The sequence below is a fragment of the Aulonocara sp. 'chitande type north' Nkhata Bay genome, linkage group LG2 (genome assembly GCF_057382095.1).
Source record: "Aulonocara sp. 'chitande type north' Nkhata Bay isolate Kocher_YH1m ecotype deep benthic linkage group LG2, A_spYH_male_GT1.1, whole genome shotgun sequence".
In the NCBI taxonomy this organism is placed as follows: Eukaryota; Metazoa; Chordata; class Actinopteri; order Cichliformes; family Cichlidae; genus Aulonocara; species Aulonocara sp. 'chitande type north' Nkhata Bay.
This window is the reverse complement of record NC_141345.1, coordinates 22,912,594-22,933,944: the sequence shown is the minus strand read 5'-3', so window position 1 is coordinate 22,933,944 and position 21,351 is coordinate 22,912,594. Positions and strand designations below refer to the sequence as shown.

At 40.9% G+C, this 21,351-nt stretch overlaps 1 protein-coding gene across 5 annotated transcripts in view; it reads right to left on the bottom strand.

Moving 5' to 3' along the window:
* nlgn3a (neuroligin 3a) overlaps window positions 1-21,351 on the bottom strand; it is a 130,701-nt gene that overhangs the window by 77,376 nt on the left and 31,974 nt on the right. For 2 of the 5 annotated variants that reach the window (XM_086310761.1, XM_086310769.1), the window contains 2 exons: window positions 17,206-17,265; window positions 8,070-8,219 (listed from right to left, as the gene is read on the bottom strand). The exons of 1 other annotated variant lie outside the window; for it this stretch is intronic. In XM_086310761.1, the coding sequence (XP_086166887.1) occupies window positions 8,070-8,219; window positions 17,206-17,265 (210 nt within the window). The remainder of the gene's footprint in view (window positions 1-8,069; window positions 8,220-17,205; window positions 17,266-21,351) is intronic. 2 more of the 5 variants (XM_086310778.1, XM_086310796.1) reach the window with 1 other exon arrangement.

Genomic DNA, 21,351 nt, shown 5'->3' with positions numbered 1-21,351 from the left:
CACACTGAGTGGAAAGTCATCCAAGAAGCACAGAAGCAGCATTGGTCTAATATGCAATCTTAGCCTCTGCAAGATGCAAATGTAGTCTTTATGCTTATGTCTTTAATATAGCTGTCTATCTGTCTGTATGTTTTACTTTCACTTCACAACATTTTATTAGGGAGTTGCAGTTACTAATTATACGTTGCGCTTGTTAAAACCCCACGACAATGTCAGCAGCTCGGCATTGTATAAACGTTTTAAACAGAGCTCTTTTCCAATACAATAAAACTATAAAATGCATCTTATCCTGCAATTATTAATTTTCTTAGCTGTGTTGAGTTGGTGGCGCAGGTGTGGATGTCAAACGGCGAGAGCCATCCACATCTACAGCCAATTTAGAATCACCATTTAACCTAACAAGCCTGTTTTTGGACTTTGAGATTAAGCCTGGTGCATGAAAACTCCATGCAGAAAGGCTCCAGCCAACCAAGGACCTCTTTTTTCTGAGCACACAGTGATAACCACAGCAAAGCCTGTTGCTGCAATGTATCTTATATGCAAATGGATATTATACAGTATAATAATAAATGTATAAATGATGTAACACTTAGAGAAGCATTTGTGGCTGCAAAGTACTTTCAGCGAGTATAAAAAAGGGCAACTGCTTTTATAGCACAGACAAGAAGTGCTCAGATGACATCGTGTAGTATTACTACTGAATCAACATCCAGCGGAGTACAGTGTTTGGGTCAGAAGGCCATGAGCACACTGGGTGCTTCACAACTCTCAGTGGAGCTCAGCAGTTATTCTGTAATGAAAAACGACTACACAAACTCGTGCAATGGACTATATTTTGCTCTGCAATATCGTTCACACACAGACACAAATATCCTCTGCTCCCCAAATCCCTGGCTGAAATACCAACAGTCACTATCTTTAGTTTAGGAGAGGGACATAACAGAGAAAGACAGAGTCACTTACCAAACACAGAATAACCCTGGCAATTCAGCAAATCAATGCTAAATCACCACACTGCCGCCTCAGTGCTGAGAGCGCTTTCACATACTCTCATGCTGTAGGCTGAGGTTATTGTGATTGGATCTAAAACTATACTTTTGAAGGCCTAAATAACTTCACTAGAGGTGACAGTCCAAAGCAGAGATGATTGTGAAGTAAAATGACTGTGATGGCAGAGATATGGAAGATAGAAATCAAAGGTCGCATATAAACCCCATCAGAGGTGAAAGGCGTCTGCAAGTACGCGCCGTACTTGACCATTCTCCTTTTCAGAGCATACGGCCGAGAGGATGAATCTCACCTTGGGTTTTGGCAAGAGAGGCGGCCTTTGTTAATTTTTAATGCATTTGGAAACTAGTAATTAAGCCCCCCCACACCAAACCCACCACCACCACCTCGAACAGACTGGGAAATTGACATGCTCTGGAGAGCCAGTGAGTAATTATATTTGTAAAGAGCAGTGATACAAGATACTCCCCTCTGACTGGGACTCATTACACATCATTAGAGAGGAGCAGCAACTAGGCACGTGCACGTGCGCCACCCCCTCTCCGAAAACCAACCTACACATACATGTGGGCATTTTGAGGCACACGCGCGCACGTCTCTCTCTTTGTCACACACAAATACAGATCAATGAGAAGAAATCCAAACACTGGTCCTCTTTAGTAAACAAACACAGCTCCTTGAGCCTCTGACCCAAGCGAACCCTAACAGGACAGCACAGACGGTGTAAAACTCCACGCTCGTTATCTCATCCGGCGATAATCGCACCGCGTGGGTCAATGTGTAATTAAAGATTAAATCTGAAATTATTTCTCGTTCATCTTAACAGCAAAAGGTTGAATCGTAAAAGTTTAAAAATGGGGCCTCAGAAGTATTGTGGTCCACCCTTTGAAGCAATAATTACCATTACAGCAGCGTAGGGCTAATAGCTACAGGGGGATGAGAGAACAGCACTGGAAGCTCAGAAGATTCCTCTTTAATTGGACCGGGCTTGGTGGCAATTCAGCACATCATGGTATCTGAAATGAATCTGTACATCTCTCCTCCATCATGTTCATCTCTTCCTTCTTCCAGTACTTCACCTGAGTCTCAGTTTCTTTTTCTCTCTCTCTTTTTTTTCTGTTTCACTTCAGCAGCTATTTGCATATCATAAAACCACATTTAATCCACTGTGGTCGCTCTTGTGGAAAACACCAAATGCATTAATCTAAATTTCATACACACTGAGCATCTCTCAATAATTTTTCTCCATTTGAGTAAAAACGGTCTAAAGAAAATGAAATTAAAGAAAAAAAAACATAACAAAAGTATTAATTATCTCGGGTCTTGTTCACAAGTGGGGGCAGAGCAGAGGGGGAAACTGTCAGACAGGTTGAGTGGAAGACAGAACCCACTGTGGAGATGAAAATGACACCAGGCAATCCGAGTCACTCCTATGGTCACAAGCTATACAGTCGGTAATGATTAAAACAACAAGATCACATTTACAGCCAGGTGTCTATGCTCAGTCTTAGACGCTCAGTGATTCAAAGCAGAATAGAGCCAATGCTCCTCTGAGCTCCCGGTTGAGGTGTTTCGGGCATGCCCTCCTGGGTGGAGACCCCTGAGGGAGGGAGACACATGACATGCCAGAAAGATTATGTCTGTTGGCTGGCTTGGTAATGCCTCACGTATACAAGCGGAGGAACAGGATGTGGTATCTGGACATCTCTGCTTAGACGCCTGCCCCTGTCACCCGGACCCGGATAAGCAGCAGAAAATGGATGGATCGATGAACGGATAAATAAAACATTCATCACTGACATTTAACATTGCTTGGTGCTGTTCAGTTTATTGAAATCTTGCTATTAAAATGTTTTTCCGCGTCTAAATGAAATCCTCTGAGCAGACGCATTAGTGGTGTCTGTTGTTGCCTAATAGTTTAAGTGTATTTTTTTTCCTCTCTAAAACGATTTAAATATTCAGATTGTTGTGTGTATTTCAAAGGTGTTTACTGCATTATTAATGTACTATTCAGGCTGCCTAGGGACGGAGGGAGAGCTGTATTAGTGTCAGAAATTGTACTTTGAGTTGCCTTGTCTGTTTTCACTTTAAAAATCATCTCGTCTAATTCGCTCATCCCTTTAAGCAGCCTAATTAAAACAGCTTTCTTTTTTTATTTAATTTTAACAAAGCAAATATTTACCGTTTTAATGATTTATTTATTCTTCATTTATAGGTGTTGCGGTGGTTTAGTCGTCTCACAACGAGGAGACACAGGCCCGGCTGGAGCCTTTCTGTGTGGAGTTTGCACGTTTTCTATCAGAGTACTCTGGCTTCCTCCCACAGCTCAGAGACCTCCAATCCACGGCTGTAGGCGTAGGATGGTCTCCTGTCTCTACGTATTGGCCTTGCAATGCACTGGCCACCTGTACCCTGCCTTTTCGCCCTATCACAGCTCGAACAGACTCCCCCCACCCACCCATGTCAGATGACCATATATGACCATATATTATCTAGCTGTTAAAGCTTGCAGTTCACTGTATTCAAAACAAGCAGTTAATCCCCTCCATTTAATACAGTTTAGGGTAGATTAGGGCTGACACTGTTAACGACACTCATTTTCTATATAAAAATGCAAACAAATAGAAATAAAATCATGTAATTATGAATTCTCACACTCTGAGTATTACAATTTGTACTTTATGGCCGAATATATGCAGACAGCATAGTGTTAATTGGTCTGTCATGGTGCGATTTCTCTCTGGCCCTGGTTTTATTTGGTTTATATGAGTGTGTCGGTAATAACAGTTTAAAGCCGTACCGTAGGGAGATTATCAGGCCATGCTACAGTGATGGACATTATCGCTCAACTACATGCATCGCTTCTTCTCCGCTCATTGCTCAGAATGGCTGTTGGGGAGCTCACCAAGAGAGCTGCTTTGTGAACTGCATTTTGGAGTGTGTGCGTTTGTGCAAGCTGCCAAACAACATCAGTATATGTGTGTGGGGGTTGCTGTTGCTTTGTCCCAATGCCTGCACTCATAGTGTGTGCATGCATGTGTGTTTTAATGTGGCCGGTAGTATGCGTGTGAATGTGCTCATGGGTTCTCACGAGTATTTGTATGTGGTGTATAAGGGTGTGTGTGCACGCATGTAGAATGACATTTACTGAAATGTGGCAGTGAGAGAAGAAACATCTGACTCATAATTGAAGTGCCATGAAAGAAATATGAACAAGAATCTGTATTGGGCTTACGTGCTCAGGTTTAACCAGGGGCAGGAGCATGAGGCAGCATGCTAAGCCAGTCCTCTGACTATCTTACCACCCCGAAGGCTGATTACAATGCTCAAAATGATACTTGGGGGAAAAAATGACAGAGGAAAACACACAGTATTCAAGGTGAGCAATCCTGATGATAAAATCGATAGGCCGTGGCTCTGTGATCTCCATCAAAAAGAGAGTCTAAGATGAATGCAGTTTCTGTGATTCAGCATCTGAATGTCCTGGAGGATAAAGCAGTCACCCTCCTGCTCTTAATGTGTTGGATTCTTTGAGCACCAAGGTGAGGCAGACAGTTTTTTTAATATATAAAACCGGTGACATCCTATATTTTTACTGTTGAAAACAAGTGTCATGAAGGCTACTACGAGCAATCATGAATTGATCCTGCTAACAATTTATTTGCCTGACAACCCAAATCATGATGTACTGTAGCTCAGTCGTTTTCATCCCACATGTCTGTTGCCCTTTTGAAAAATAAATCACATGTGACAGCTCATCACAGGTTGTAGAGCTGGGAGGAGTTTATTTTTCAACGACTGTTAACTGTTATAGGCATTCCCAAGCTACAACCTCATGAGCTGCTGATGGAGATGTTTTTTCTTTCCACAGTTTAAATTATGCAGTCTGAATGAAAGTATCACTATTAGAGACTTGATCAGATTCTCTGACCATTACACAGGTGGCTATGGAATTTTTAAAATTTTAATATACTGACTGATAGCATGTCTTGATGTGACTTTTTAAATGTTAACAGTGTGTTCAAGAGATCCGTGCTTCAGTTTGGAGAATGAAAGACAATGTTTCTTAGCACTAATCAAAGGTATCTATGGCTGTAACCATATATGTACATATGCACTCGTACAGTTTAATGTACGTTCACACCAAAAGTGAAGCAAAGTTTCATTTCACCTCGCCTTACCACATTAATTCAGTGTCAACCTGTGAATATTCAGCCCTAGCAGTCATGGGTATAAGGACTAGTGCAACCAATAAACAAGTTACAGTAACATATTCTCACAACTTACCATGAACTAGGGACGTTTCTGGTGATTTATTTGCTAGTTGTTTAAACAAGAGAAAAAAGTCAACACTAGTTGAATTGTACAGCTCCAGCTGCCCTCAAACAGACTCAGTAGTATCTCCCTTCATTTCCAGTTGTCCATCACTTTAGGAGAGAATCACAGTGGATTGGAGAGACCAGTGTGATGCAAATTGTTTACCAAAGTAGAAATACATTAATCTACATGATTAGCCTCTATCTGGACCACCCAGCAATTTATATATCAAATATGTATGAAGGATGACTTTTTACATTGTGCAATTGGGGTTGTTACTCAAAAAAGTAATTTATTACACATTACTTATTACTTTTCATAAAAGTAATACTGCACTCAACTTTGTTACTTTATGTTATTGTTACTGTACTTTGGTGTTACTCCATAAACTAACCTGAAAGGCATTGTCACATAATTAAAAGTCTATCCTGCAAATGTCTATCCTAATGAGGACACAGATGATCTCACTTTTAGTTTTTACATATGAACACAACACTTACAAAGTAAAAAAAAAAAAGGCTTTTAAGGCACTGTGATGCTACTGTAGAAACACATACAGGTGGAAATGGAGGTGAAAAAGCTGCAAGCCTCACTGCTCATCACTGGCTTTGGTATTGGTTCAAATTCAGGGTCTGGCCGATGAGCTCAGGTGTTGCTAAAGCTACACTCAGTTTAAATGTGAATTTTAGATAGAAAGCACTTAGATGAAGAAAAAAGTCACACACATATTCAATGTATGAATGTTTGTGTGACTGAGTGAATGAGAGGTTGTACAAAGTCCTTAGAGTGGTTGAGCAGAGTAGAAAAGTGCTGTACAAAACCCAGTCTATTCACCATTTACTCTGGGCTCTTTGCTAGCTTTGTGTTAGCATGCTGTCTGTGCAGATGCTTGCCGAGAGCCACAGTTGTGTTAGCAGTGTAGCAGTTGGCTCCGTCCCGGACACAGTTTGCATTTCACAACAGCACTTTTGTCCTTTTGTGTAATAAAAATAAAAGTAATGTCTATATTTCCATTTTTCAAAGGCTGTAGATCGCTAAACCGTTTTCTTCCTCCCAGTATACGAGATGAAATCAGCTGACTGTAGCGCAAACATGCAGACAAAGAAAAAGATATTTATTTGTTTGTTTTTTCCTTCTATTCACAGTGTACAGATAAATATAGAGTATTTCTGAAAGTAATACCTAATTGTAACTGTAATGTAATTACTTATTTTAGTACAGTAATGTTACATTATTGCCTTACTGAAAAATATTTGGAATGTGTTACACCCAACACTAACCAAGCCTGCTAGCATTGGCTAGCATCCCAACCATCTGAAAACAGTCTCTTCTGGAGCCAAAAAGCTAATAAAGCAGAATAATGCCTATATCCACATCTTATATAAATAAATCCATAATTGCACATTGTTATTCTCTAACTATAAATACATTCACCAAGCCATTTCCTCCTGAGTTGCATGCATTTATTATGATAATTCATTGGACAGTTTTTGTTTTTTTGTGAGTTAATCCTGCACACGCTACAGCAGCTCCGAAAGCTAATACACAAAATGCTCAGCTAAATGCAATCACGTGCTCTGCTACAGGCCAGCTCAGTGTGTAATGGCAACGGTTGCTAATGTTGTATAATGTTAGTGATCTTTAGATTTTGCTGTTTTACTGTGCTTTTGGTGTTTATCTGCATTGCTCAATCACTTCATTCCAGCACCCCATTTTTGCCCCTTTTACTGGTGGTGACTAAGTTTCTCGGGCTTGTTTTAAATTGTGCCTGAAAATAAAATGTTTTTAAATATTCAGAGTACGTTGGAAGCAACTGGGTTTGGGCTGATAGGGCAGTGAAGTCTGAAAGCACTGAGGAAGTATGGGTTTTTGTCTTTTCATGGGATTTACTGACAATAGGAAACACAGAATAAAGCAGCTATATCCTTTATGCTAACAGCTGCCAACAAGTTCGATAAAATCGGAAGCAATATTCTAAAGAAATTCAGCAACATGGAAATTTCATTTTATATTCAAATTGTTTGTAGTCAGGCCACATCCACTCTAAATGTAAAAAAAATAAAAATAAGTGAGGAGGGAAATCAACTGTGTCAGAGAGATGGATGGAAAAGGTACAAAGCTCGGGTAGTGCACTAACAAACTCCATTTTGTGTTGCTGCAGCTGTTTCCATGGAGCTCTCTGTCTCTCCTTTTTGCTCTCTCACTTTCTTTCTCAGCTTCTCCCTTCCCTCTCTCACTCTCTCTCTCTCTCTCTCTCTCACACACACACAGGCTTACACATACACACACATGCACAAGTGTCTGAAAGGGGATTCAGCTGCATGAGTCAATGCAACCAACCGCAACTCAGAGAGAACCTCTCTTTCTCTCCAGCACACTCTTCCGCACTCCTCTATCCTTCCAGCATCACGCCCATCTTATCATTTTTTCTACTTCATTTCAATAATTTCTTAATTTATTCTAAACCCCAGTCACAACAACAAACCCACATTATGCAGCACACTCAATTACTGTGATTTTGATACATGAGCACTACATCAACAAGCCAGTCCATGTATTTACAGTCCTGCTTTTCTCTCTCTCTCTCTCTCTCTCTCTCTTTCAGCCTTATTTAGAGTGTATGTGGCAATCAGCAGAGCTCATTACTTCTAAGCTAGGTGGCCTGCAAAGCTGCCCCAGAAAATGTCCTTGAAGAATAAGGTGAAGGAAATAAAAAAAAAACAGAGAGAGGAAAGGATGCTTACCGAGGACTCCAACGCGGTAGTTGAGAGTGATAACGATGACATTTCCGTAGCTGGCCAGCACGCTCCCATCGATCATGTTGCCTGTCCCCTCCATGTAGGACCCTCCATGGATGTAGACCATCACGGGCTTGGCCCCAGTGTCTCGTATGTCTGCAAGAGCGGCCATCATTAACATATTCACAAAGCCGTCCATCCTCTCTGATCAAGGGTCAGCGCAGATTCAGATAAAGAAGTTATAGCACATAGTGGTCACAAACAGACAAGCTGACGATCACCTCCCAGATACCAGCTGTATTCATTCAGTCTTCTGGCCTAATAATGGAACTGGAAGCATTATTCTTTTCATATCAGCTGTACGAGAAACAAATGACTGTCCACGCTTTTTTTTTGCTGTCCAGCTCTATTATAGCAATCAGCTATCTCATCTAAAAACGTGGTGAGTCATTTACTTCCTATAAACCAAACTATTAGGCTTGTATTTGGTTTTGCATTGCCTCCCAGGAGGCAGACCCACTTCCTAATATAGACATGCAGGAAGCCATTAGGGAGAATAAAGAGAGAGGTACTCTGACACATCTCCTAAGCAGAGAGAAGCCTAATCTGGCCTGACAGTGATAGGGAAAACACACTGGCTAATTACACAATGCTACCTCACGCCTCCTTTTTACACAGGCCTATCATGCCGCCGCAATTTATTTGCACAGTCCTGCTTGGGATTGCAGGCAATTAAAATTTCTGCTTCACTTTTGGCAAAATGCTGTTTATTTTATTCCTGGAGCAGTTTTTGATACCCAGCTGGAGCGACACTCCAGCCAGATAAAGCACATCCAGAGGTAGAGGGATGAAAAAAGCCTCTGTCTGAGGAATAGACTGAATTACTGACTGGCTAGCTAGAGCTGGGAGACAAGACAAGAAACTCTCATTTTCACTCGTGCTCCCCCCTGCATTCGGTGCAGCTTCTTGCCTTCCCCCTCCCTTGCTTTGTATCACTTTCACTCACAGACTCTCCCCTGTCTCTCTCCCTGTTTTTTCTCCCGCCTTCTCCCCGTCTCTGTCCAACTCCCTGCCTTTCTTTTTGTCCCCCCCACAAGCCCTGAGAATGGTGAGAATGAGAAGGAGCAGGAGTGCAAAAAGTGTGGATGACATCGGAACAGAGAGGGAGAAAGAAAAACACAGAGACTATAAGGAAGGAAGGAAAAAAGAAAGGAAAGGAATACAGATAGAAATGGAAAGGATATTAAGAAGAGAGCAGGAGAAATAAAAAAAGGAAAGAAAGCAATGGGCTCGGATTTAAAAGGATGGTATTGTATTCTGGTTGCTATGGTGACTGAGAGCCAAAATTCAAAATCCTCAAGAACAGCTAATCGCAGACCACATCCTGAACAGGCTAATCTGCATCGATCTGCAGGCGCTCCTCATCGTTATGCACCCCAACACATTAGCATGCTCAACACAGAAGACAACTACTTAGATGCATTTTGTCCAGACACCCTTTTTTTGTAAACCTCTATAAGAGAACTTAGCCTGTTTCTTTTTTTTTTTTTTTACATTATTCCCTTGGTTATTCATGGCCCTGTTACATTTTAAAGCAAAGCAATAAGTTGTACTATATATGATGTGGCCTTATTTATGGATTCCTTTATCTTGCTGGTATCTGAGAAGGCTGCACAGTGAAATATGATTTATAGCTGACACTTCTCTGTACACACACTTATCTTAGACAAGAGGAGGAGGGGATGCATGGGGTGAGAAGGCATGAAAAGTACAGTCAGAGAAGGGAGGAGGAGGAGGAGGAGGGGTTCAGAGAGGCAAAACGATATCCTACACAAGCTATTCAAAACAAATGGGCCACAGATACAAAGAGAATGGCAGAAAGGAAGAAGGAACAGGGGGCAGAAATAAGAAAAAAAAGAGATTAGTCATGTCAATGTTATCAGTCACCTCTTTTGTTGATTCACATCGTGTCTCCATGACAACAGTTAAATCCCTTTGGGAGAGCGATACAAAACATTCGAGCTCCATTTGTTCTAATCTATTCATTGAGTTGATCTGATGTGGGAGGTGTCACATAGATGTGATATACAGCTCTCACTCATCTGTTGTCAGAGGAAGATATGTACGCAACAGATCCCAATCGGATTCTGGTTTATAGTGAGAAATGATAATCCTTTACGGATACATCTGGGCCGATGACTAAGTCTTCTTAACCAATCAGATCGGAGTTTACTTGGTCACGGTTAATTGCCTAATCTAGTGAAGCAGGTGACTAAGTGGCTACCTCAAAATAAAAAGCTGCTTCCTGATTCACTGCTTCTCCGGGGGCAAACACATCATTACATCAACACACATATTCTTAGAATCAAAATTTAGCACAGCGCTGTGGCGGAAAAGAAACAGAGATTTATTCATTAATGCACAGGCTGGTATATTTGCAATATGAACTCCATGCACAACAAGCTCAGAATATTACAGAAAGACAAAAACAAACTTGTGTTTTGGAGATGGGCAAAAAAACGTGATTGATGGCAATGTAGATGAAAGCTGATGTGCAATGAAGAATGAACTCAGCGGGGGGAGAAAAAAACTAATGTATGTACATTTTTGTCACATTTATTTTAATACGATGTGGTGTCATGCAGCAGCTACTACACAGTGACACTCATACACTCCCAGCACGTATTACACAAACAGCAAATAAATGTCTCACTGTGGGGAAAAAAATTGCCTAATGAATGAATAAATCAAATGTTTTCCGTTTGGATGGTAGGTGCAGCCGGAGTTAAAAATATATAGCATGAGCTTTAAAAAGCAACTGAGGGGCACAACCTTTCATAGGTTGCCTCACAGTGGCTCTGGTCTGATTGGAGTGTCAGTGGGAGGCATAACTCAGGCCTGAGCTGAGCCCCTTAGTATTGCTGCTGCAAGCGAAACCCACCAGGAGGGTTTGGAGCACTCCTTCCTTTTTTCTGCAATCTTATTTTCTCTCACTACCTGTACCTCCACCTTTTTGTCCTTTTGCTTCTCACTCCAATGAAAGCAGTCAGTCATATATCTGACGTTAAGCGCCCCGGAACTGGCCTTGACACTCCGGACTAGGACAGGACAAAGGCAAGTGGAGATAAGTGTCGGTGGCATTCACTGTGTCAACACTTGGTGAAACATGGTGGCTGTCAGCGGCTATAAGTGAGGGCTGAGGTTTGGGGAAACAGGTGACAATGTCCTGATGTGGCAGGACATGACACGCAGCCTACTGTAGTGCTCTTGTCAGGTCAAGCTTCACGGTCCACCCGTGATAGGCCCATTATTGGCATGTTTGCATTTAAGAACAGGATATCGCGGATACATTTCGGGAGGATCTTTAAAACAGGGAAAGCAACTACAAGAAACTATACAGTGGATTGTTTCATTGCCAGTGTCACTGGTGGTATTCTGAAAGTCACTGAATGTTTCCTAATATTCACTTTACACCGAAGCTAATGAACTAGTGCGGGTGGCTAGGCAATGGGAAAGATAAGAGGCTCAAAAGAGTGAACACACAGAGACAAATTACAAATTTTCTATTTTGTGCTAAGAAAAGCCAGCTAAATGAGGAACATTTATAAAATTTGAAAAATTTAATAAATGTTGAGCCAGTAGGGCTTTTATAATCTGCTATAAGACAAGGATGGGAAGGGCTGAAGTCGAGCTGTCACGGTGTCATATTTTTCCCTTCATGACTATTGTGGTTGAGAAAAAAAAGAAAAAGACAACACATGGCAACCTAAATATCATCACAGCACCACATCAATAATGTCATCAGTCAACTTCATCAATAACTTTGTTTATTGTCTGTTGTCTTTTTTTGCAGAATAATGAAACTGACAATATACAGTCAGGTCCTTTACTGATACTTTTTTCCCTTTTTTGACCCTGTGCACCACCGCTGTGGTTTTAAAGCAAACAGTCAAGATTGTGACTGAAGTGCAGACTATCAGCTTTAATTTAAGGGATTTAACAAATGTATTGCATTAACTGTTTAGGAATTACAGCAGTTTTTATACAGAGTCGCCTGTTTTCAAAGGCTCAAAATTAATTGGATGAACTAATATAATTTTAAATATGAGGATTGTTTTTAATATTTGGATCAAGAGCCTTTGTAGTCAGTGACTCCCAAGTGCTGCGTTCCCTCTTTTAAGATGCTCTGCCAGGCCTTTACTGCAGCCTCCTTCGGCTGCTGCTTGTTTGTCGGTTCCTCTGCATTCAGTTTTGTATTCAATGACTTAAAAGCTGCTCTGTACTGGGTCGAGATCCAGTTACTGACTTAGCCACTGAAGAATTTCACATTTCGTTGTCTTGAGAAACTCTTGGGTTTTGCAGTGTGCTTTGGGTCATTATGTATTTGCACTGTGAAGGGCTGTCTGATCATTTCTGCAGCATTTCTCAGGCTGAATCTGAGCAGAGAGGGCAGAACTGTATACTTCATCCTGCTACTTCCATCAGCAGTCACATCATCATAAACACTAGTGACCCGGTTCCAGTGGCAGCCAAACATGTCATTGCCATAATATTGTCTTTGAAGATGATGTGCTTTGCTTTAGATCATGAGCTGTTTCTCTTCTTCTCTGCACTTTCTCAAGTTAACCTTATCTTTTTTTTTTTTTTTTAGATATTTTCTGGCAAAGTCTAATCTGGTCCTCTTATTCTGTATTTTATTCTGGAAGGCATCTCTTGGTTGTATACAATGATACACCTACCTCCTAGAGAGGATTCCTGACTTGGCTAGATGTGGTGTAATTTCTTAACGTAGAAATATTTCTACAATCTTACAATCCCACTTGACCTTTTTGCCTGAAAGATCACAGTTAATGCGAACAATTAATTGAATATTTTTGTTAAACCCCTTGAATTAAAGATGAAAGTCTGCCCTTCAATCGCATTGTGGATTGAACAATTGCCAACTTTGAATCATTGTCCAAATATTTATGGACCTAACAGTGAGTGAACAGTAGTGAGACAGTCTGTAACCAAATTATTCCAATTATTAAAATATTTATGATATTGTCATATATGTATTAAAACACCTCTGCGCTAGACTACGTGATTGCTCTCCATACCTGATATGTCTAAGTAACTAAAATAAAATAAAATTAAAAAACTGAAAATAGGATAGAGTAAAAGGGAGAAGCTTGTGAGTGTGTGCGCCTCTATTAGGAACATTGACTACAGTAAACTTAATGGGAGGAATGACCTTTGTGTGAAGATGACATCTTGCTTCCTGGCTGCTGTGCATGTGTGTTAAATATGATGTTGGAAACAGGGTAGATAGAGTGTGTAAATACATGAGGATAGAGAAATGAAACACAGGGATAGCCAGTGGTTGAGTTAAATGAAAAGAAAGACAGTGTGAAAAACCTACAAAGGCTATTAGCCAAATCCCCCTACAGCTGGCCAGGATCTAGTTTAGAGGAGGAAAGCAGTAGAGGTGCTGTCATCCCTAAGACTCACAGACAGCTGTTTGCTGCCAGAATGAAAGAGACGTAACCCTTTAGTCTTTCAATAAAGCCTGCTGTCCTTAGCATGACTTTAAGAGCTGGTAACTGTACAAACACACTGCAAGCTTGATGACAGCCCACGAACAAACACACTGCAGCGCACAAACCCTTCAGACCTGCTCTGGCATTGTATGAGGAAAGAGTCAAAGTGCCTCTGTGAACTAATTCAAAGCCTTTCTCCACTCCATTCCTGACAATTTTTTCAAAAGAAGTCTGTTTTTACATGTTTTGCCTTCCCAATTATTTTGTGCCACTCAAGAGGAAAGGACAAAGAAAAAAATAAAGATGACAGTACCAGTCTGGCTCTCCTACCCTTTGAAATGGCTCAAATGATGCCCGTGTGGATCAGCCATTAGCAGCAATGCTTATCTTGGAAAGAAGCTGAGCAGTAGCATTCCAAAGATCTCTGCATAAATGGGCTTCAAGGGGCATGATTCCTCTTCTCTGCCACATCAGAGAGAATAGGATAGTGGCAGAATAGAGAAAATGGTGTGTGAATTGCCCCCACTGTCGATTTGCCACTCTCCAGGCTGCCTGAGCTGAGCTGAGGGCTTTGCTGGATAGGGATCCAGTCAGGCCTGTGCGATGGAATTAATGGTAATACCCAGGCAGGTGGAGCTCAGCTCTGCTCTCTGGCACAGCCCGAGCATCTCTAAGGGTGGGGGTAAGTCTGCGTGTATCTGCATGTGCTCGCTGTCTTCATAAGTGTTTGCTTCTAGAGCTGGGCAGCAAGCAAGTTTGTGTGTGCACTGATTTAATGGATGCGAGCGTACATGTCTGAGTGTGTGCGAGCACACTCTCGGTGGAGGTATTCCTTCTGATTAGAGCTAAGTCTCAAAGCGCCAAAAGACAGAAACACACAGTTCTATTTTTCATCATTGGGATAGGGCTGAGGCAGCAGTGGCGCAAGACAGTCCATAGGTGGAGAGCAGACTGCTGCTTCTCACAGGCTATCACTAGGCGCTCTACCTCAGCACCATTGCTATGTTCCACCTGGAAGATTTAGCCCCTACATGGACTCGCTTACTCTATTTACATGCCCACCTTTATCTAACAACAGCAGGTACGTGATTGAAAGCTTGCACTCCCCTTTACAGTGCAATAACACCGTCTGTAAAATTGAGTCTTGATTGTGGGCTGGTGTAAATCACAGCAACTTGGCCTCCATGCTTGTTTTGCAGGCGGGAGTGTTGTGCAGAATTTGAATGCACTTTGGGGGTGCCAGTGGGTTGAATGTTACTCAGACAGACAGATGGACACACAAAGGGACAGACAGCAAGACACAGGAAGGGATAAACAGGCAGATATGTTAAAAACATGGAGCCTTAGAAAGAAATACATCAATATAATAGTAGTGCAGTATAATATATTCCAGACTACATATTTCATTGCTCTTATCTCTTCGTCTCATTTGAATACTTTTACTGGCTGTTAGCCACCCTCTTTATTGTAAATTTATATATTACGATTCCATACGTTATATTTCTTTGGCAATAAAATAAATTCTTTATTGTTCCAATATTTATTTTGATTTGACTTTGAGAACATGTCTGGAGGGGCTATAACAGGGAGGAGGGCAGTTCAGATATATTGTAGGGAGGAAGCAAATTAGGCCAGGATAGACAGACAGCCAACTGAGACCACATGGTAATGCTGGGAGGAACAGACTGAGAGATGGAGGGGGTTAGACAGGGAAAGCAGGCAAGACAGTAGCTCTCGCAACTGAATGAGAATGTGTGGATAAGATGTGCACCAGCTCAGCTCGGGTGAGAGTGCGAGTCATGCTCGTGTTGTGATTCTACTTGCCCTTTAACTTGAGTGCAAATGTTTAAATTTCACTGGTGATCCCTTGACTGTAGGCACAGTTTTTGGTAATAATAGCAGTGCTACCTGTGAGAGCAAATGTGCGTTGGACTTACAAGGACTTTGTGGTTTGTGCACTTTACTCCTTCAGGGAGTAAAGTCTTTTCCTCCTGAGGCATCAGCTCTCTGCGGGAGGAATTACAGAGGAACAAAGAGGAGTCCCTGAACAGCGGTGTTCATATGTTGGGCCATGACAGTTCCACACATTCAGCGGAACAATAAAAATCTTCTGGATCATGTTTAGGGATTGATGGCCAACTCTGTCACACAGGCATTAGTTACAGTAGTGTTTCAGAGGCTCTGCTGGGACTGTTTTGTACTTCTACGGTGATGCTCTGTAAATAGCATTAGTTGCGCTCAGTAAAGAATAGACTTGTCACATTTTCAGTGAGGCTAGTCTAGCACAACAGCTTGGAGACCAAGCCACTGTGTACGCATGCATAGACTTGCCAGACAAAGGGATCGGCACTTGTCAGCAATTTTAAACGGACTCAGGGCTGCATACATGTGGGTTTGCTTGAAGGAAGAAGAACCTTCCACACGCACGCACATACGCACTCAGTCGAGCTGAAGACTGAAGGCAATTTGGCTTCGGTTGCAACAGCTCGCCCTGGGCTTGAATGAGGAAACACCTGTGTGTCAGAGTGGTGCTATGGCAACTCTTCCTGTTCTGTGATCAAGGCCAGCATGAGGCTCCTTTTTGAGAGAACAGCCCACTGAGCAAGGAGTGAGAAGAGACCCTATATCTGGAAAGAACCCAAAGCAGGATCAATCCAGTGCTCATTTTTTCAGTATCTAAGAGAAATGAGTGATAAGACATGGCGCTTTGGTGTGACGTTCAGTCCTTAACATGTGCTAAAGTCCCAAAAAGCTTCCCTCCAGATTCAGTTGAATCGTTTTCACCAAATATACACATCATGCGCAAAGATCCAATCTGTCCAGAACAAACAAATGGAGCATAAAACAAGGGGTTTACCTTGATACCCGACATCATGCTCGCATCACCTGCCCTACTATGGCAAAGGAGAACAAGGGCGGGGCGATATCAAGGGTTTGATTTAGATTCAGACACTTAAGCCGTTTCTGTTGCAGCACAAGAATCGTCTCTCATTCTAATCTCAGCAGAGATCCACCCTGAGCCAGGAATATCCCAAGATAAATATGGAAAGCGAACAATGCGATTGCTGAGCAGCAACTTCCCATTTTTTACACCTCTCGCCTCTAATCCTCTCCAGCAGCACTCCTGAACTGCCGCTCCTCATCTAAATCTGCCGGCACTCCGGGTGAACAGTCTGATATTACACTGCTGCTTCACTTTCCCTCTGTCATTATCGCCACCAATTCAGCTACTGGCCACACCTTAAAAGGGGGCTCTAACTACCGACTCTCCCCTTGTAATAACAGTTGCTCCAGTCCCTGTGTGAGATATTAAAATTATTCAACCCGAGCCTGGTTATCTAGACAGTTACTAGATCCCATCTGCCTCTAAAGCTAAACACTCCTTTCACTGACTGAATTCAGATGCTTAGGAACAAGAGCCTTCGCGTACACTCACATTCACACACATGCACTCTTTTTCACTACATTGCTCTACAGATTGAAATGTGACAGGGGTGCTTGATGATTGCATTTGGAATTGGAACAAAAAAAAGAAAACAAAACAAAAAATCCATAAATGATCAGAAAACAGTGTCATTTTTGTAAGAAAATCATGCACCATCTTTGATCACCATGGAAAATACCTTCATCTTCATCACCGTCGTTATCCGATAAATCCTCGCCCTGTTTTTTTGCATGGGTCCCTGTTATTGAAGCAGGGAGAGACATAGAGAGGCACAGGGAAATTCAAAATAGCATGTTTGGAAAAATAGAGATGGGAAGAGAGGCATTTCAAAAAGTACACACGAATTACAACAGTGCTGATTTAAATACATTCCCACACAATTTTCATTTTGCACAGAGAGCATATACAATTGCAGGACTACAAACATAAAAAAAAACAACCTTACAATGAGGAAAAAAACAAACATTTCTATCTTACAGAATTATATATGAACACAACTTCACTGCTACTATAACGTGTATCTGTAGCAGAGTCATACACCACTGACATTTTCAGAAAATCCATTTAAAATTTATCAGGAAAAACAACCCAAGCCTATTTATGTGAGTTACTTTTTTCTAGTCTGTTGGAGAAGCGAACAGATACACCAACTCATTCAGTTTTTGTTTTCTTTTTATGTTGATTTTTGGAGGATTTTGTGCATTTAAACACTGTAGGAGACTCTAGGAAGTCTCCTTGGTATTAATTTGTAACTTGATAACAGAAAAATGATACTTGAGCACAGGAAAATCAGGAAGCTTTTTGAAAGGAAACGTTTTAAACTACAAATGCAATTTCTCCAGAGCTGCTGAGATCTGAATAAATCCTAACAATGCATGCAATTGGTCTGTCTGTCTCTTTGCCCAAAAGAGTCGCTAATATCTTGTCCTTGTGCAGTGTTTTGCAGTAGTACATAAATGTACTCCCCTGGGTCTGCAAGCTATATCTTCACCTACCATTTCCCATAAGCATTTGACATCCTTGTCATTTTTGTGGCTCACCAGCAGCACAGTCTAAGGATATCAGCAGTGATTAGTCAACAGGGCAATCCATCAAAACCATCCATTTAGTAGTCAATCATCCTCTCACAAGCTTTTAAACATATTGGGAATATAAATAAAATAGAAAAATGTTTTCTAATCTTTTCTATTTCTTTTATAAACCTTGCAGATCTTTGGTGATGCCCTGATCCGTTATCTTGATGCCTGTTCAGGTCCGCTCCTCTTCTGTACTCACTACAGCAACTCCTAATGCTTTTATTGACCTTGGGCATTTCCTCCAGTGAAAGACCAGAATGAATACAAATTGATAACAAAATATAATAGGCTGATTGACATTGAATTAACAGAACCATTCATTATTCGAAGAAGATGACTTATTTGAATAATGCTTTTGCAGGAGTGATAAGCTTGAGCCTTGCGTGAAACAAATGCCACATCTTCTAACATCAATTTGCAGGCAATGAACATGATTTCACGGGGAATTTTTGGTCTCTGCCCATGTAATCCTTTTTTTTATTCTCATGACCTTGGAGGAAATTGAGGTGGGGACCATGAAATGTGCTGTAGATTCCCGATCAGTAGGGAAGATCCCAGTAAGCACAGAGGTTGCAAACAGTAATGGCACAGCAGACAAAAGTGGATGCACTCAGACCACGAGACTCAGCGAATGTTAAAGCGTGAACCTCTCAATCCTCTATTTGCTGTAACGGAGAGTTTACAGTATTAGGAAACTTTTTCTAACGTTCATGCCGAAAACGCAGTCAGTCTGGTGGACTCGGACTTGAACGCTATAACTCACAGAAGTCAGAAGCAATGTGGACCTCATCGATACTGGTTAAACAGGCTCTATTTGAATAAATGCGTTGTCCTCTTTGAATACCTCATGCATTGTTAATTGATAGATGCAATACAGTGTTATGCATAATGTAAAAGGCTGAGCGTGATGGTATTTACTGAGCAAATTTATGCTCTGAACTGGAGCCATGGTTGGTACAGCGACTTTGTTTAATCTGCCCATCATTTTTCAATTATAGGGTGAATGAATAATGCAGACTGTATATCATGCTATATTACTTTTAGATAAACAAAGATAATGATATGAATATACCAACTTTAAGCTTAAATGCCAACATTTGTGTCATCTCGTTGACAGCAGAAGGTAAGTGGACTGTTGGTGAACAACACCGATTTGTTATTGATGAGATTTTGATTAATAATAATGCCAATATCCAATCTACTAGTATGTTCTTTATCATTTTCCTTACTGAGCATCAACTTGCTTAGTAGAAACAGAGCAGCATGGGGGCCGCTGCCATGCGTTTGAAGTCATTGTTTTGCAATGCACAACAGTCAGAAAAAAAACATATCAGTATTAATAAAGGGAATTTCTAAACTTGGAGGCACGGTATTCCAATGCATTGGTTCTCAAATCCCATCTACCCTGTATCTACAGCCAAATAATAACAGAAATGTGGGACTCGTATAACAAAATAATTAATCTGGTGTTCCAGTCAGCTACTTGGTGAATATGTTGCTGAATATGTTGTAACTTCTGCGCCAGGATATATTTTTGGAGCCCTCTGTGTCAGCAGCCCAGTTATGCCAGCACAGTGATCTTACTGAAGCAAATGTGTTGCTTCAAGTAGCGCTAATGTCAACTTCCCTTTGTAGAAATCAGCTACCATTAAGTTATCAAATGTCACATTTATCATGTTGGCTTTCTAGAAACCTACAAGAAGATTAACAGCCTGAACAGAATATAGAGCTTTGGTGGAGACCGGCAGGTCAGGCAGCTACAAATCAGCATGACCTGTTGGGCATGCATCATGTTGTTTTATTCTCTTTTTGCCTTTTTAAATGCATTTTCACAACCTGTAGTGACATTAGCTGGCTACTCGTACAAAGAAATAAGATACATAATGACACCATCTTGACAAAGAAGGAACAACAAGCCAACTCCAACTATGTTTTATGGATTCTTGGGACACATAGACAATACTAGCTAACGCTAACTGTTTCCAGTTCTTTTTTCATATACTGTTCTGGCTACTGTTTATTTAAATAGTAGTTTTGCAAGAATTCAGACAACACAAGCTACAGTAATGATGCCAGTAAGCAGGCTGGCATTGCTGGGGCCTTTAGGCAGTGGGTGCTATTACTGGCATGGCTCACTGTTGTAGAACTGGTGACTGTAATAGCTGCACAGGATTTTTCAACTGTCAACCCGGTTGGCAGCAGCCATATACACGGTTGAAGACCTTGGAAAACAATGACAGAATTTGGTCTGGCTTGGTTCTGGTTGAAGGCAGGTGGCAGTGGCTGGTGCAACTGTGGAGATGCAGTCACATGAGGGGGACATAACAGTGAGAGTGACAACGGCTTTGTCGAACAGGGAAAAGGAAGCCACATGGAGAACACTCGCTGTCTCAAAATGCTAAAGAATAAGGCGCAAAGAGGGACCTGCATGATAGGAGATCTGGACAAAGTCTCAAATGAGTATTTGCAGGAGAAGATTACTGAGTGAACAAAAACTTCATCAATTATGTAAAAGTCATATGAGACCTATATATAATAAACCAAAGGGAATATTTGGTAGACATTTTAGAGTTTGCAGTTTATTTCCTAAACATGATTAAATAAGACATTGCTAATTGATTCAAAGCTGTTATTAATGTATGTCCCTGGGTACAAACTGGAAGCACAGGGAAACTAGGAAAGGAGAGGGAGCAATAATCTCCACTGGAAACTCAATAAATATTCAACAATTGTAATAGTGTCTGATTCTTGCTATTAATTTTTAATAGCTATTACTTTTTTGTCTTAAGTGGTCTTTTGGATTATGATTTTATAAAATCCTCCTGCTTTTGACAGTGTTGTTAATGATTACACAAATCAATCAACCTTAAATCTGAAATCTTTCTCTTTTTGGTGATTATAACAACGATCGGTCAACACTTCAAATGTCAATTACAACATTTGACCCCTATCAAATTATTAAAGATGACATGCAAATCACAAAATCTGTCAGGGCACAAATTAATTCTTATGAAGTGTTGTCTACAACATCAAATTAACTGAAGTTAACTGTTAACCTAAAGCTATACACAATATATTAATTGTTGTAAAATGGGACAATTTTAGGCAGGAACTTGTTAAGGGTGATGTTCTTATTGTATTTTTTTAATCAGATTTTTTGGCAGATTTTCTTTAAGTTCTATATAAATAAACTGATTACTAAAAATGAATAGCAATCAATCAAATAAAAAATGTTTAACCTGGTCCAG